At 41.4% G+C, this 18,592-nt stretch overlaps 1 protein-coding gene across 2 annotated transcripts; it reads left to right on the top strand.

Annotated features, from left to right (window-relative positions):
* Window positions 1-4,896: 4,896 nt before the first annotated feature.
* On the top strand, window positions 4,897-6,173 carry LOC122063639. 2 transcript variants are annotated; one of them, XM_042627332.1, is made up of 2 exons: window positions 4,897-5,120; window positions 5,431-6,173. In XM_042627332.1, the coding sequence occupies exons 1-2, from the start codon at window positions 5,092-5,094 to the stop codon at window positions 5,984-5,986; spliced, it is 585 nt and encodes a 194-aa protein (XP_042483266.1). In that variant the 5' UTR covers window positions 4,897-5,091; the 3' UTR covers window positions 5,987-6,173. The 2 variants fall into 2 exon arrangements, with proteins under 2 accessions (XP_042483266.1, XP_042483265.1); XM_042627331.1 differs by lacking the exon at window positions 4,897-5,120 and adding an exon at window positions 5,134-5,337.
* Window positions 6,174-18,592: the final 12,419 nt, after the last annotated feature.

An 18,592-nucleotide genomic window follows, 5' to 3' on the forward strand; every position in this document is an offset into this window, starting at 1 on the left:
GGGTTTTGAGTGCAGGACAGTATTATAAATACTAGGTTTTGGGTCCCTACAACTATTATTCACTCTTCCCCACTTTACCACTAAAGTGAGAGAACCAAGGAGGTTTAAGGGGTTGTAGAAGATCCATAGCCAAGCCAATAGAGCGAAAGTGGGAGTGACCAACATCAATCATCTTCAGCATACTAGGTGAAAGGTACACATCGATCCTCCATAATTTTATTAGATTCGTGTTCTTGTTTTTCCTGTGTGGTTTCCTCCATAGGGTTTCAATCTCAAACCCATAGAAAGTTCTAACAATTACTGTGATGATAAATTCATGCCAGGACATAAGTGTAGAAATACGTTCATGTTACTAGTAGGAGAAAATGATGAAGATTGTGATCCAAATGAATCGTTCAGAAATGATGATGAAACCATTACAGATTCTGCATTATATGAAATTAGTATACATGCTTTTGCGGGGCAAATAAACCCAAGAACTATTCGTTTGTAGGGGAAATATCTTGAACACCATATCCAAGTTCTGATAGACAGTGGCAGCACTCATAATTTCATTCAAGAAAGGGTTGTAAAGAGATTAGGATTGCTTATATTTCCCTGCAAACAATTTAAAGTCTATGTGGGCAATGGGGAATTCTTGTTGTGCACACAACGATGTAGGTCAGTCGCCTTGTCTATGCAGGGCCATATTTTTACTCTTGATTTGTTTATGTTACCACTGGAGGGGGCAGAAATAGTCCTTGGAATTCAATGGCTTGAACTTTTAGGTCTTGTACTCACTTATTATAAACTGCTCACAATGGATTTTGAGTGGGAAGGAGTTAAGGTGCAGTTGAGTGGTGAGCCTTGTATTAATGATGACCTTTTACAAAGAAAGCAATTTCAGAGGTTATCATGTTCTGAAGGAATAGCATCCATGTTCCACTTGAAGCTGTCCACAGAACCAAAGCCAACTTACAAGATAACCCCTCTAGAAGTGCAGCCACTACTGCATGAATTTAAAACAGTTTTTGACCTTTCACAAGAGTTGCCTCCACCAAGGGAATTTGACCATCATATACGTCTTTTTCCTAATTCAAAGCTTGTCAATGTTAGGCCTTACAAGTACCCTCATTTTCAAAAAAATGAGATTGAAAACCTAGTTGCATAAATGTTGAAACAAGGGATCATCAGGACCAGCACAAACCCCTTCTCTTCCCCAGTCTTATTGGTAAAGAAGAAAGATGGAACATGGCATTGTGGCATAGATTACAGAGAACTCAATGCCATCACAGTGAGGGATAGGTTTCTGATACCTACTATAGAAGAACTCTTAGATAAGTTACATGGAGCTTGCATTTTTTCCAAGCTACATCTCAGATCAGGTTATCACCAAATCAGGGTTCATAAAGAAGACATTTGCAAGATGGCATTTTGAACCCATAAAGGCTACTATGAGTTTGTGGTAATGCTTTTTGGTTAACAAATGCTCCATCTACATTTCAGTCAATCATGAATCAGGCTTTTAAACCATATCTCTGAAAATTTGTCATTGTGTTTTTCGATGACATTTTGGTTTATTGCTCTTCTGTTCCTGATCATTTCAATCACTTGAGAACTGTTTTACATTGTTTGGCCACTAATCAGTTATTTGCAAAGCTTTCCAAGTGTTTGTTTTTTCAAGAGAATATTGAGTACCTAGGGCATATGGTTTCCAAATTCAGGGTTCAGCTTGACTCAAATAAGATCCAAGCAATGATCAAGTGGATAAAACCTCATAATTTGAAACAGCTGATGGGGTTCTTGGGACTTACGGGGTACTATAGAAGATTTATTCATCACTTTGCTTCTATAGCAGCACCTCTTACCAATCTCTTAAAGAAAGATGCTTTTTGTTGGAATGATGGTACATAAAGGGAATTCGAGGCATTGAAGATAGCAATGACCCCAGCCCTAGTCTTAGCTTTACCTGATTTTTGTAAGGATTTTGAAGTAGAAACTGATGCCTCTGGAGTAGGTATAGGAGCTGTGCTAAGTCAAGAAGGTCATCCTTTGGCTTATTTTAGTAAGAAACTATCTCCTAGAATGAGAGGTGCTTCAACATATGTAAGAGAGCTATATGCCATCTCCCAATCTGTGCTAAACTAGCGTCATTACCTTCTAGGATGAAAGTTCCTTATCATCACAGATCATAGGAGTTTGAAGGAGCTCATGAACCAAGTGATTCAAACTCCAGAGCAACACCACTACTTAAGCAAACTAATGGGGTTTACTTACAAAATCATATATAGGCCTGGAAGGGAGAACCATGCAGCCGATGCCTTATCCAGAGCACCTAGCATGGAAGAGGACTCTCCACAATTACCACCTGTAGAAAGCCAAAGTTCATATATGTCCTTTCCAACTCTGCAGTTTTAAATTCCTAGAAAGATTGATTAGGGAAAACCTCATTGATTCTGAATTGGTGGCTCTTCACAAACAATGGCATGACGGCAAACTGGAGGGTACTGGTTATGAGGTCAAAGTAGGTCTTTTATATTTCAAGAATAGACTAAGACTCAGCTCTACCTCTGATCTTCGCCAGGAAATATTAATGGAATTTCATGATAGTCCCTTAGGCGGGCATGCTGGAATATTAAAGACTTATAAAAGAATACTTGGCAATTTCTTTTGGCCAACCTTGAAGCAGGATGTCACCTCTCATGTCAACCAATGTTTGATTTGCCAACAGACCAAATACAGTACTTCAAAAAAAGCAGGTCTTTTACAGCCTTTGCCTATTCCTCAGCAGGTTTGGGAGGACATATCGATGGATTTCATCACAGGGCTACTGGTATCTCAAGGTTTTACTGTCATAATGGTAGTGGTGGATAGATTAACTAAGTTTGCACACTTCGGTGTGCACTACCAGCCCATTTCAATCCAGCTAAAACTGCTGCTCTATTCACTTCCATGGTGTTCAAACTACATCGTATTCCAAGGTCTATTGTGTCGGATAGAGACCCCATCTTTATCAGCCAGTTTTGGCAAGAAATGTTCAAGCTTAGCGGTACCACTTAAAACATGAGCTCTGCTTATCATCCTCAATAAGATGGACAAACGAAAGTCCTTAATAGATATCTGGAACAGTATTTAAGGAGTTATGTGCATACAAAACCAAAGTAGTGGGTTCATTTCTTGGCATGGGCTGAATATTGGTATAATACTTCACATCACAGTGCTATTGACATAACTCCTTTCCAGTCTCTATATGGAAGAGAACCGCCGACGATTCCAGATTACATTATAGGTTTTTCAAAAATAGAAGCAGTGGATCATGAGCTTAGCAACAGACAACAAGTGTTGCATCAGTTGAAGAAAGATTTGTTACAAGCTCAACAACGAATGAAGGCACAAGCTGATTTACACTGAAAAGAATTACAGTTTAATGAAGGAGATTGGGTATGGCTCAAGCTACAACCATATAGGCAACTAACCATTTCCAAGAGGAAAAATCAGAAGTTGAGCAGTAGGTTCTATGGTCCTTTTTAGATTTTCCAGAAAGTGTGTCATGTGGCCTATAAATTGCAACTACCACTTGAAAGCAAAATTCACCCGGTGTTCCACATCACCTTATTGAAACCTTTCAAGGGCATTCTTCAAGAAAGTGCAATCAATCCTCTTCCTCAATTGAGCTACTCACATCAACCTGTTCACATCCCAGTAGCAAGTCTGGCAACCTGAAAAGTTGTTGTTAAAGGGAAATTGCAGACTCAGATTTTGATACAATGGGAATAGTTGCCACTAGAGGATGCTTCTTGGGAAAGTGCGGAGGAGTTTCAATCTCAGTTTCCCACCTTGGACCTTGAGGACAAGGTCCTTTTCAATGAGGATCGAAATGATACAATTTGTACAGCCCCTGTGATGTTAAATCAGGTGAAGATTATAAGCAAATCAAGTAATGACATAGCAGCAATAGAAGAAGGGAGTGAGGATGTGAATTATGTAAGAGACTTCACCAAACTCAATAATGCCAGCCACATCATCTGCGCATGAGAAAAGGACAGCAAGGCTTAGAAAGGATCCAATGTCGACAAAGGACTACTGTGTGGCATAGTAAAGAAGTAGAGGGAGTGGGTGAGGCTTGCCAATGACAGCTAGAGAAACAACTTGTAGCAACTTGTGTGTAGGAATAATCAATTCAGTTTTACGGTTAGGATTAGCTAGACTCTATAAAGAGCCAAGAAATGTACAGTGACAAGGAATGGAAAAAGCAAATATTTCTTTTCACTTTCTCTTTCTTTCTTCTTCACTCGGAGTCTTCTAAAACTCGAATTCAGTTCCCCTGTTCTTCAGAATCCATTTCTTATCATTATCCCACAACTCAAACTAGGTGAAATGAAAGTATTATTGACTTCAATTTTAATGATGAGGAAAAGGGATACATAGAGAAACGGCAATCAGTGTATCAGTGTATCAGTGTATCAGTGTATGCTTACAGCTGTTTAATCAGCTATATCAGTGTCTCAGTTTCTAGATCTTAGCATGCTAATAAATAATGAACAAAATAAACTAAGAATGATTACATGACTCTTTAAGGTCTCTTTGCTCGTGAAAATACTTTTACGATAAAGATAATATAGCATTTCCTGGTTCAAGACACACACACGCACTCTGTCTCTCTCTCTCGCTCGCTTTCTCTCTCTCTCTCTCTCATATGAAGATTACAGGTCTTTGATCTTTGTATATTCGTTCAGATTATTAAAAGTCATCCTTAAAAAGAGAAAACGAAAATCTAATTAAAATTAAATAAAAAGAAGATTAAAATACAGTTAAAATGATTACAAGAGTACTGGCGAGCTTATTTTATTAGAGAAAATATTGAATTTAGATGAGGGTACTTCAGTAATTACAAAAGACCTAAGAATACTTTTTCAACTCTCTCTCTCTCTCTCTCTCTCTCTCTCTCTCTCTCTCATGAATCCTGCCTGAAAGAAAAAGAGAAAAAGAAATTGATCACCTTGTCGCTACATCTTTCCTTGACAATTCAAACAAGCACTTTAGTACCATCTACAAGGAATTTCAGATGAACACCCTCCTCTTCTCCAACTCTTTCATATCTTGCTTGTGTTAATGCAAGATCCAAAGAATTCACAAACAAGGTATTGAAAGACTCTCTCTCTCTCTCTCTCTCTCTCTCTCTCTCTCTCTCTCTCTCTTACACACACGCACAGTTGCAAGAACCACTGTTCATAGTCTGGTCATGCGATTTATTAAGCAAATATATCGCATGATTGATCCTTTTATCATGTCATTGATCATACATGATAGTTACTACCATGTTCTAAAAACTATCGATGCACAGACATACAAACTGAGGTTGGTCCTTAATTCAATGGAGTTTCTTAATTTATGCAAGTAATTACTCTAGCTCTTTGGCTAATTAACCTTCATTCATTTCTTACGCTATAGGAAGCCCTGGTATCAGAGAGCAATGGAGGCAGCAAATTTATGGAGACCACCCATATCATCAAAACCCCCCACGAAGATGGAGATGGAGATCTCCGCAACAAATTCAACTAGTACTAATAGTTCAAAGTTAAAGAAGTGCACCTCTCTCAAGGTTGCAACTTCATTCACAAGAGTTTGTCTATGTGCACCAATCTCTTCCTATACTGAGATATTTCAAGCTGATCTTCCACCAAGAAGAAGCAACAGCTATCCAAGACCAAAGCCATTGGCGATGCCACCACCACCTCAAGAAAAATTTCCTAACACTGCTAGAATTAGTGGAGGTGGAGGTGGAGGAGGAGGAGAGGGCAGCAGGAGAATTTTCCGAGGAAAATCTTTAACTGACGATGTCGTAATGAGAAGATTTGTGGTGGAAGAGAAAGCAACGATGAAAGTTCGGAGGAGGACGAATGAGATGGAAGTCATAAGGAGGAGGAGTTCCATAACGAGAAGGAAACTTGGGCCTAGTCCTCTTAGTAGAATGGTAATGGCTGCTGGGGATGGGATGATTGGTTAAATTGGAGGAGGGATTGAAATTTTGTTTCAAGTTTTTCCATAGATGACAAGAATATTAGACGACTTAAGTTCTGATGATGATGTTTCTCCTTCCGGATTTCTTTCATTTTCGATATGTCATGAAGTTGCAGAATGGTTGCGGCTTGTTTGTGTTTCTTTTCTTTTGGAAAGCAGATTCTTTTTCTTTTCCTTTGCCCTTTTCCCTTTTCCCTTTTCCCTTTTCCCTTTGCCCTTTTCCTTTCTTGTAATATTTCACCTTGTTTTAATTGGACATAACTTCTGCGCTGTGTGTGTGTAAAGATTAGAGAGAGAGAGAGAGAGAGAGAGAGAGAGAGAAAGAAGAGAAGGGAAGGGTAGTAGAAACGTTGAATTTTCTTTACCCCTTTTTACATTTCATACTTCCAATAAAACTTTGGACCACCAAAGTAATTTCATTCTCTCGGTGTTTCTTTCTCATGCAAATTTTCCCAAGGAACTTCAATTTCGCATTTCCAATAAACTTTGGACCATTATGATCTCTCTCTCTCTCTCTCGCGGGTGACGGGTGGGTCCACTGGAGCGGAAATGGTAACGTGTCTGGCTGTGCTGTAAAGCATGTTCTGAAGCACCTCCGCTAATTAAGGGATCTGTATTCATTTTTAGGAGGACAACAAGATCTCCAGCGTAGTGAAAAACTAATGAATAGATGGGGAATGCTCTGGACCCAAATACATAAGCCAATAGCATGACTAGAAACCTAATATGCATAACATCATAAGATAATGGCATGATTAGTAGTTGACACACTTAAAAAGGCTAGTGTTTAAAAAAGGTGTGTCCTAGTAATGGATGTGTAATTATAGTATATGCCAGTTGGCTATCCACAAATTCTTCAAGATAGGTTTCAAACAGGAAAAGAAACCTGAGTTCTTAGTGTTCTTCCTCTCTCCTTTCTAGATCCACATCCCTCTCTCTATCTCTCAAGAAAAATTTCATTGAGTTAGCTAATCTAAACGATCCTTTGGAAATACGTGAAACTGCATATACATGTGAGGTTCCAACCCTAGCTATTTATTCAGCCGAATCGAATTTGAAATATTTTTCAGATGAACACAAACTTAATTCAATGATTCCACAAAAAGACACCATTTAGAAACACTACAACAAAGAAGTCCTATAATTGCAATTTTTACCACAGTAAAAGGTCCAAAAATCCATAGCAATAGCTTATAGCTAAGGATTAACTACGATTTTCTATCCATAGTTACTAGTTTGTCACTAAATCTATAGCTACGGATTTTCCACCACAAGAAAAGGGTACTCTATAGCTACGGTATTTCAGCAGTGGAAATTTTCACAGAAAATCTATAACTGAAGATTTTAGCTGTGGACTTTTGTGCCCCAAAATTTGTAGTTGCAATTTGTAGCTGTGGATTTTTTTTGCATCAAAGTCTCTAACTGTGGATTTTAGCTACGAATATTTTATTATGAAGATCTGTAACTATGAATTGTAGCTGCAGATTTATGTGCGGCAAAGGCTATAACTGTAAATATTAGTTGTCAATTTTTTGTTATCAAAACTTGTAACTGAAAATTTTAACAACGGATCAAAAATTATAACTACAGATTTTATTTGCAAATTTTGTCCAGTAAAGTTTATTCCTGTGGATTTTAGTTGCTGAATTTTAGATTATGAAACCTCTAGCTGTGGATTTTTTGTGCAGTTAAAATATATAACATAGATTTTCTTAATTGTCTATATATTGTTTTTGTATGGTCAAAACAGCCCCCGGACCTCGCACATGGGAGAGCCTCGTGCACCGGGTACCTCCTTATATATATATTTGCACATTTGTACATGTTTCTTAAACCCACATAATTCATTCAATATATAGTACATCTAAAATAAAATCCATTCAATACACAATACAATGACATATTTAACATCCAAAATATATATAAATGCAAAAATCATGTTTATCATCAAAATCACTTAATTTAAAAAACTTGATACATCAACAATCCTATCCTAAAAACTCAACTCCAAGAATTCATATTATATGCTAGGGGAAAAAACAGTTATTAGACTCGACTAGTAGTTAAATGTTGATCGTTGTTCTGAACGAATCAAAATAAACCCTAACTAAACTATGAGATAGTGGTAAGAAAGGGGTCGAACTAACAGAGAACTAGAAGGCTAAATCTACTAATGTTGAAGTTAATGCTGTTTTGAAAATCAAACTTGTAAAATTCAGAATTCAAATTAAAATTAAGTGAGCCAATTAACAAGGACAATAATTTATGAGAAGAAGCTATCCTTAGGTCTCGAATTCATTTTGGTATTATTACCAATCTCTGGTTCATACTTCGGTTCACTGAAACTACAAGTTCCAATGCAACCACACAAATCAAATATCTGGCTACCCTAAGCATAATCAATCTTGTCAAGCACTATCATCTATCGCTTTCACTTAGCACCCTTAGTTTGATTGGTTAAAAGCTATCTTTAGTGTATAACAAAGATCAACATAAAATACCATTATTTGAATAGAATAACTGGATCACAAAGACAAATATTCTAAACTAATTTAACTATTAAAAATCATCCACAATGGGAGAGGTCTTTAACATGAAACAATCAAGTATGAATTCCAACTAGAAATTAAATAACAATAACTCAAAACTTCATCTAAACCTAAAGATAGAAAGGGGACTTAGCCACTCATGGTGCGAATGAACAAAGGACAACAATGATAATGGTGGTGATGGAACCTTGGTGTAGATACCCAATTTTGTCACCCTCATCTGGCTATGATGAAATTTGGATCTTGGACGTGACTTCCGACTTTTGACCGACAGAGGTGCTAATGGAAATATTCCCCTACCCAAAACCCTAGAAATCCCCGCACAAGAGAAAGGAAGGTCTAATTTTGACTTTTTATATATGAAGGAATCTACTAAAGATGATCATACAGATGAATGCTGCTCGAAAATACGATTCTGACGATATATGATACGTCAAAATTGGACCGACGGATCTCCCTCATCTCCAGAAAATCACGCCTTCCTGCATATATGCTGGGCACATGGATAGTGTTACACTCGTGCCCTAATCCGGTATAATTTGAAACTATTGTGACAAGTCTCAGATCGGAGATCGAAAGTACTACTGAGTTTTGGCTAGCGACTGTGCAATGCCGAAGGGGTAGGGATGACCCCACATGTTCGCGCATTGTATTCCTGTCTAACTGGAAGGGATTCATACCTTCCAATCCCAGATGGTAAGTGACCTAAGTCCCTACACTTGATTTCTAGTAAGCGTCATAATTGCCGAAAGGGCTTGAGTATGTCCAAGGATAGCCACCCGTGCGAGGCCAACCATTGGACAGCACACTGTCAAGAAAGCAGGCTGTCTTGACCACCGAAAACAAGCCTCTGGAAGCAGCCTGGGCTTGAATCCGATGCTTGTTTCCAGTGGGTACACTGGCTGCTATCAAGGTTTCGATGCCTGTGGGTCCCGCCACTCGCATCGTAAATGATTTCGGATGATCCCAAATCATCGTCCTCACCTTCCTCTTAATGTGAACACCTTATGGACCTAAATGTGTGGGTCCTCGTATTCCGAAACTCATTTTAACCCGATTGGTTCAAAAGAGGCCTAAACCAAACAGACCTTAAGGCCCAACTTAAGTTATAAGTTGGGAAATGAGGATTCATTTTCTCATTTCCCTTGTGCCCAACATAGGAGAGGAGAGAAAGAGGAGAGGAAGAAGAAGAAGAGGAAGGAGAATGGGATTGAAGGCCTACCTTGGTGTAGGCTACCGCCTTGTTGTCGGAATCGCTACCGGAGGTAAGTACAACCCCCCATGCCATTCTCTCTCTTCATTTCAACCTAGAAAAAGCTAAGAAGGGATGGAATCGTAGTGTACACACCATGTTAGGGTTGTAGGATGGGTGTTCCACCCTCTCGATTTTGTTGTCGAGCTCCAACCAAGCCCGGTGAGCTCCGGTAACATGTAATGCCAAAAGACCAACTAAGGTTTCGATCGTTTGATCTACGTATCTCCCAAACGGCTTAGTGGAAATGGAATTTTCTTCGCTTCGAATGATGCTAGAAACATCCCCTATAAACTCCATGGAACAAATCCTGGTGATCTGGCCAGAGTCGAAAAGCCCCAATTCGAATTGGACCTTTCCGTGTCCACCGAAAATATGGCACAGGAAGCACTGTAGCTATTTCTAGTGGATTGTTTTCGGTGGAAAAATGAGACTAATGTGCTCTCTTTCACCTCCACCAGAAATAGGACTGATATTTCCAGTGGAAATGCCCTATTTCTAGTGGGTGTTTTCAGTGACAGTATTGTCACCTAAGAACTGTGTCTGTCCCCTTTGGGGGTGACCTGTGTGGGTCCCTCCCTATGTTTCCAATGCGTACTGATGTATAATTCTATTTATGTCTAGGATAGTGACGTACATGTGCTCTGAATTCAGAATTGATTTGATTGATCGGTGGCCTTAAATTCTAAACCAAACAAAGATCAACAAGGTGAGGGACAGACTGTGTTTAATTTTGAAATTTTTATTATTTATTAAAATTTCTCACATACTTAAAATTATATGTTTAATTGAAATTTTCATTTCATGATCATGATATGTGTTTGAGATTTTAAAATGTAACCGCAAACGTATGGATCAGTGTAGCTACTGGTCGAACACAAGGAGAGCAGCCACTTTATTTTTTTTACTTCTTTTAATAATGCGAAAGTGAACCAATTAATAGTTGTGATCTAATTCTAATTACCGTCCTAAACTTATGTATCTAAAATAACGTCCTAACCATTCGTCATCTAAGAATTTAAATAAGCAAGCCACGCTATTAAAATTAAATAAATAAATAGCTGAAAATAAACACCCCATGCAATTAAAATGCAATGAAGGAAAAATATGCTGAAATAGAAATAAAGTAAAAGAAAGGGGATAAAGCCAGAGAGACTCACAAGTAGGTTTCTCTACTTAGCTCGAGGGATGCATCATAATATGAGCTTCCCTACTTGACTAGAGAGTCACTCTTGCAAGGGTTATTCTACTTGGCTTTAGGGAAAGGGAGACAATTAAAATAAAAACAATAAAATGATGGTTCTATGGCTAGGAGGGGTAAAGCCAACACATACACTAGCCATGAACCTTGGGGGAAAGGGATAGCAATAATGTAACTACTGATGTCACACCCCGTTCACACTGAACCGGAGCGGTGACCGAGTTAATACCGGTTAACCCAAACCTGCCAAGATCATCAGATACTGTATTCCACCACAGCATACACACACTAACATAAGTTCATCAGATCAGCGGAAGACTAAGTTTTACCTATGAATAAATCCCATATACTTGATACCCGAATTGTGATACAATAAGTATATACATTTGGGCCCGAAGGCATGATATATACACAAAAAGAATATGATTCAAATACCAAGTATATACAGGAAATCATCAAAAACCATCAGAGTACACAGCTCAGCTCGGTTTCAAGGCTGGAGCTCAGCTCGGCATCAGGGTTGTGCCCAGCTCGGCATCATATAGAAGAGCTCAGCTCAGCCTCAGAAGTGGAGCTCAGCACGGCCTCAGAAGTGTTGTCCCACAGCACAGCTCTCGCACGAGCAGTCTATGCCATGCTCAACCTCCTCAGGGGTCCACCAGTCCTCTTCAGGAAACTCGACTATGGGACCCACCCCATACTCCTCAGATGTATGACCTGTAAAATCATCTAAAAAGGGGGTGTACACGTGGAATGAGCTCACTAGCTCAGTAACTAGAAAGATGGACCACACAGTAGTCCACACATCACAACACATCATATGCACTACATGCCATGCTATACATTTTAAATCACATCCACCTAAGCAACATTACTAAGTCTTTGGTTTTAGTGCTACTACAACCACAGTGCGCGTATACTCCGGGTACAAGCCGCGAACTCCCTCCCGCGATACGCCCATAGGGCTGCCGGAGAAGGCCCACCGTGAGTACTCTGAAAAGTAAAGACAATGCCGTCCACCGGCTCTCAACAGAAATGTAAATGACTGAAAATAAAGGTGCTGACTCCAGCAATTTAAAAGCAGTACGATTGGCCCTCTTGAATGTACCACCGGGGTTGCCGACTGTCCTACATGACTCATCGGGCGTAATGCCTAACCACCACAGTGTCCGACAACTGCGACCCCTGCTTCCCCCCAAATGGCAACCCAACACCTTAACCCCTGTTGGGAAGGGTCGTAGCACGGGATGGTGAGAATCTTAATACCGCATGCTCCTATATGACAATAGTACGACTGCATAGTGCCTCCGTGTCCCATTCCACGGGACACCAATGCATTCGTTTCCAAGCCGACTACGGCATCTAGTCTATCAATGCATTATGCACCATGATGTCCACATTCAACATATAAACATCTCATTCAATTGGCATTTGAAAAGTAAACATAGCATATATGCACATCAATGTGTGGAATGACTAATTTATATAGCATATTCATGATGACATGACTAGATTAGATATAGTTAAATGAATGCCAAACAAATGCCTTGAAACAAGGCCAAACGTCCTCTCCCCACTTACCTGTAGCGTACAAGAATTCCCGTTCGGTACGGGTGAGATCCGGAGTGAATCGGGTAGGATTTGGTGAACCTAACATAATTGAGCGGGGTTAGCACTTCACCATTTTAGAATCAAAATTAATGAAATCCGATGTCACAATCGTGTTTAGAACGTCAAAAGGAGGTCACACGTCCGATTTGGGTTCGATCGGACATAAGGATTACCTTCGGGGCCACACGGGTGGGTCAGACAGGTGGGCTGTCTACCCACCGGTTTTACCCACCGGTTTGGGACCGGTGGGTAGGAGCCCGCCGGTAGTACCGGCCGATTGTACCCTCCGGTTGGGCCAGAGACCCCTTGCTAGGACCACCGGTGGTACCCGCCGGTTGGGCCCGAAGGCCCCCTTGCGTTCTCAGGTGGGTACCCATAGGCGGGTAGGAGCCCACCGGTTGTACCCACCGGTCTTGGTGGAAAAGACACTGTTTCTTCCCCATTTTCTCCATTCTTTGGGGAATCAAATGGGGCTTTTCCCCACCCATTCTTCACACCTTCAAGGTCCTATAGGATGGTTCTAACCTAGATCTAGGTTAGATTCAAGTGAGAGAAAACCATATTACCTTCTTTGCTCAAGAACGACTTCAAACCCTCCAAATCACTTCAAACTCACAATGCTTCTTCTACCTTGTCAATATCTCTTCAAATCCTTCAAGATCAACACATAAATCATCTATTAAACCTTAGATTCATCATTTCAAAGGATATTTACAAGCTCTCAAGAAACCACACTCGAATCAAGGGTTTTGAAGCTTGGATATGGTGAATGTTCACAAAACCCAACTTTTCTTACCTCCAACTGTAGATCTAGAGTTGAAGATCACTCTCCCGGCACCGGAATGAGAAGATCAAGCTTCGGCGCCACTGAAATCCTTCCTTTCTTCCTCTTCCTTCTCTTCCCTTCTTCTTCCCTTTTTTTTCTCTCTCCTCTTTACTTTCCTCACCAACGTACGGGGGTAATAAATGGAAAGAAAAGAAAATCATAAAGCCTTATATATACCATTCCTAATTAAGTGAATAGTGCACTTGGATGGGTCACTCAGGTGGGTGCACCCACCTGTCCTACCCACCTGAGAGCCAAAACTTGGGATTTTGACCGGGTTCGGACCTCGGCGCGAACCCCACCCCAGGCATACGATGTAGCATACGTATATACCTTAAAATACGGATATAATACCTGTTTTATCCGTATTTTAGCCTTATGGTAGGTGCACGTACACGGTTTGGGCACTCCCGTCTCTTCTGGCACTGGCTCGGACTTGTCGGGCCAGCCGGTGTTTAAGGTCACCCGTGCCATCATAGCCCATAAGGAACCCGCTCTAATTTCCTCTGGCTCGGTTCCTGCATGGTTAAACCGGTTCAACCGCGAAATCAGACCGGGTTTAAGAAGCGGGGTATTACATTACCCCCCCTTCTGAAAAATTTCGTCCTCGAAATTACGTACCTGGTTGATCAAAAAGATGAGGGTACTTTGCTCGCATTTCTTCTTCTACCTCCCAAGATGCTTCTTCAAGTGAATGATCAGCCCATCGCACCTTTACATAGGAAATGGAGCGGTTGCGAAGGGTTTTCACCTTCCGGTCCAAAATTTCAGCTGGCTGTTCTTTGTAGGTCATATCAGCTTCTAGGTACTCTGGTTCCACGGGTAGTACATGAGATGGATCATGCACGTACTTCTTCAGCATGGATACATGGAATACATTGTGAACATCCCCAAGCGAAGGTGGCAGAGCAAGCATGTAGGCTACTGAGCCAACCCGGGATAAGATCTCAAAAGGTCCCATGTATCTTGGGCTCAACTTCCCCTTTCTGTGAAACCTTTGCAAACCTTTAGTAGGAGAGATCTTGAGAAATACCTTTTCTCCTGGCTGAAATTCAATCTCCTTCCTGCGGGTGTCCGCATAGCTCTTTTGACGGGACTGAGCTGCTTTAATCCGTTCTCTAATAACGTCGACTTTGTCACAAGTCATTTGTATCATCTCAGGTCCTAACATTCGACGTTCACCTACCTCATCCCAATACAAAGGAGTTCTGCACTTTCTGCCATATAACGCCTCATATGGAGCCATCCCAATTGTGGCTTGGTAACTGTTGTTATATGCAAACTCCATAAGAGGTATATATTCTTCCCAACTGCCACTCATCTCCATTGCACATGCCCTGAGCATGTCTTCTAATATCTGTATGGTTCGCTCCGACTGACCATCCGTCTGTGGGTGAAAAGCTGTACTCAAATTCAGTTGCGATCCCAAGGCACGCTGTAAGCTTTTCCAAAATCTGGAAGTGAACCTTGGGTCCCTATCTGAAACAATGCTCACTGGCACTCCATGTAAGCGCACTATGTTGTCCATGTAAAGTTGTGCTAGTTTGGTCATGGAGAACTTGGTCTTGATAGGAATGAAATGAGCAGTCTTGGTAAGCCGATCTACAATCACCCATATCGCATCCATTCCCTTAGGTGTACTTGGTAGTCCGGTGACGAAGTCCATTGTAATCCTTTCCCACTTCCATTCGGGTACTGGGAGTGGCTGAAGGGTACCATAAGGTCGATGCCTCTCAGCTTTCACTTTCTAGCAGGTAAGACAAGTCGCCACATACAAAGCTATGGTGACTTTCATGTTTGGCCACCAGTAACTTTGTTTGAGGTCTTTGTACATTTTGGTACTTCCTGGGTGGAGTGAGTACTCGGAGCTATGAGCTTCTCTCACTATCTTATCTTGTATATCCAAATCATCGGGTACACACAATCTGTCTCGAAACATCAATGCCCCATCACTGGCTAAAGTAAAATCTGGGTCATTCATTGTTTGGTCTTGAACCTTAGCTCTAATCCGCTGCAATTCAGGATCCAAAGGTTGCTTCATTATTACCTCTTGCCTAATTTCCGGATGCACCTGTAGAGTCGATAAGGATACCGTCAACCATTTAAGGTTTTCTGGTTGAGGTTCAAGCTCTAAGGTTGCCCCTTCATACAAGAGGGTTTCATCCATTAGCATCGCCTCTTGCACGAGTGGTGAGCTGACTGCTAAGTACGAGAGCGACACAGTCTGTGTCTTCCGACTCAATGCATCTACCACTACATTAGCCTTGCCGGGATGATACTGAATATCGCAGTCATAATCCTTCATGAGTTCAAGCCATCTTCTCTGTCTCATGTTCAGATCCTTCTGGGTGAAGAAGTATTTCAGGCTTTTGTGATCACTGTATATCTCACACCTCTCCCCATACAAATAATGTCTCCAAATCTTAAGGGCAAAAATGACTGCGGCTAGTTCCAAGTCATGAGTGGGGTAATTCTTCTCATATTCCTTTAGTTGTCGGGATGCATACGCTATTACCTTCCAGCGTTGCATGAGAACACAACCCAAACCAACTTTGGAAGCATCGGTATAGACTGTCATTCCACCTGTGCCCTCAGGAATAGTCAGCACAGGGGCAGTCACCAACCTTTCTTTCAATTCCTGGAAGCCCTTCTCACATTCCTCTGCCCAGTCGAATTTCACACCCTTTTTAGTCAACTTGGTCATTGGTGCTGAGATCCAAGCAAAATTCTCGATGAAACGCCGGTAGTATCCAGCCAAACCCAAGAAGCTTCTAATTTCAGTAACATTCTTGGGGCTTTCCCATTCCACTACTGCTTTCACCTTAGCAGGATCTACTTCGATTCCGGCTTTAGACACTACGTGCCCCAGGAATCCAACTTGTTCAAGCCAGAATTCACACTTGCTGTACTTGGCAAACAACTGTTGATCTCTCAACCTCTGTAACACCATTCTCAAGTGTTGAGTGTGCTCCTCTTCGGTCTTGGAGTAGATCAAGATATCGTCAATAAAAACAATTACCCATTTGTCGAGCACATCCTGAAATACTCGATTCATTAGATCCATGAATGCTGCCGGTGCATTGGTTAACCCGAAGGACAACACTAGGAACTCGTAATGGCCGTATCGAGTCCTAAATGCTGTTTTGGGTATATCACTACTCTTTATCTTGAGCTGATAATAGCCGGACCGAAGGTCTATTTTTGAAAATACTCTGGCTCCCTGCAACTGATCAAATAAATCATCAATGCGTGGCAATGGATACCGGTTCTTAATGGTTAGCTTATTCAACTCCCGGTAATCTATGCACATACGCAAGCTACCATCCTTTTTCTTGACAAACAACACTGGGGCACCCCAAGGTGAAACACTTAGGCGAATAAACCCCTTTTCCAATAGTTCCTGCAACTGCATCTGCAACTCCTTCAATTCAGCTGGTGCCATCCTGTATGGAGCTGCTCCAGGAGTCAAGTCTATGGCAAACTCCAACTCCCTATCAGGTGGTAAATGCATCAGATCATCTGGGAAAACATCAGGAAACTCTTTAACCACCTTTACTTCTTCTAGAGGTGTAACTCTTGCATCAACATCGAGTACCGAGGCTATGAAACCCTGACATCCACTTTCTAGCAACCTTACCGCTTGGAGAGCGGAGACAAGGACCTTCCTCACCCTTTTCATTGTATCTGCTTGGTATACCCACTCTTTCCCTTCGTCATCTGTTACCTTAATCAGCCTTTCCACACAGATCACATTAGCTCGATGAGCCGACAACCAATCCATACCCAATATAACATCAAAATTCTGCATATTGAATTTAATGAGTTGTGCATCAAAGTTCTTCCCACTAATCTCCACTGGGCACGGCCCATACACTTCCTTCAACTGTGAAATTTTACCAGTAGGCATACTAATAATCATTCCATCGTCTAGGATCCTGGGTGACATCCCAAGTTTCCCTACAAATCTCTTAGATGCGAATGAATGAGTAGCTCCTGAATCAAATAAAACATAGGCTGGTATGCCTGATATGGGTAGGATACCTAGTATAACAATGCATATAATTTCAGCAGGTCATCAATATGAATCATAATGAATTTCTTAATTTAAAATGTACCTGCTACTACTTCTGTACTAGCCTCAGCTTCCTCGGCCGATAGAGCATACATCCTTCCCTGCGGTTGACTGCCTCGAGGTAAGGGAGGTCGGTACGCAGAGGGCTGATTGGAGGGCAAGGCTGGTCTGGCCCGACAGTCTTTCGCATAATGCCCATATGAATGGCAATTGAAGCAACGAATCTGAGATGTCGGAATCGGAACGGGGCCCCTCTGCACTTGACCCATTGTAGATGGAGGTCGAGGTGGCCTTGGAGCTGTAGGTGCCACACTAGTGTTCGGGCGAAAAGAGGTAGAACCCGAACCACCAACTGGCCTAGGAGGGTAGCCAGATGGCCTATAGGGCTGCCTATACATAGGCCCAGAACTGTATGATCCGCGGTATGCTTTGGAGGAATTTCCCACATCTGGGAATGGATTTGTTCTCTTCCACAGTCCAGGAGTGAGGGACTGTTCACCCTTTTGCTTATCTTCCATGGTCTTGGCCTTCTATACAATCTGGCCATATTCGGTCAAATCCAAGACTTCAAGCACAGACCCAATAGATGCTTTTAGGCCTTTTAGGAACCTTGCTGCCTTCTCTTCAGCTGTTCGCATATGCCTTGGGACAAAATGGAACAAACTCTCGAATTGTTGTTGGTACTCAAGGACAGTCTTACCTCCTTGAGTTAAGGCCATGAAATCAGTCTCCTTTCGGTCTCTGAAACTGCGCGGATAATGGTTATCCAAGAACAACTCCTTGAACTGCTCCCAAGTAGGTTCTGGATGAGCAGCCATCAATATAGGTTTGGAGGCTTGCCACCAAGAATTTTCCTCTTTCTTGAGTTGCAACCCAGCACAAATAAGTTTCTGGGCATCCGTGCACTCAAGCACCTCAAATATCTTCTCTAATTCCTGGATCCATTGATCCGGTTCCAGAGGATCACTCCCCACCTTAGAGAATACCGGTGGTAAGTTCCTCTTGAATGACTCCACTACCCTTGACGTATTACTCGTCGCCGGGAAGTTAGGAGCATAGACAGGATAGTAGGAGTATGGAG

This window comes from Macadamia integrifolia, unplaced genomic scaffold (genome assembly GCF_013358625.1).
Source record: "Macadamia integrifolia cultivar HAES 741 unplaced genomic scaffold, SCU_Mint_v3 scaffold1394, whole genome shotgun sequence".
Classification (NCBI taxonomy): Eukaryota; Viridiplantae; Streptophyta; class Magnoliopsida; order Proteales; family Proteaceae; genus Macadamia; species Macadamia integrifolia.

What these genes read in the sequence shown, in the direction of transcription:
- LOC122063639 (XM_042627331.1), top strand. Translation starts at nt 5,222, where the DNA reads ATGCGATTTATTAAGCAAATATATCGCATGATTGATCCTTTTATCATG. An exon ending in GCACAGACATACAAACTGAG is followed by an intron (nt 5,338 to 5,430) that starts GTTGGTCCTTAA and finishes CTTACGCTATAG; the next exon opens with GAAGCCCTGGTATCAGAGAG.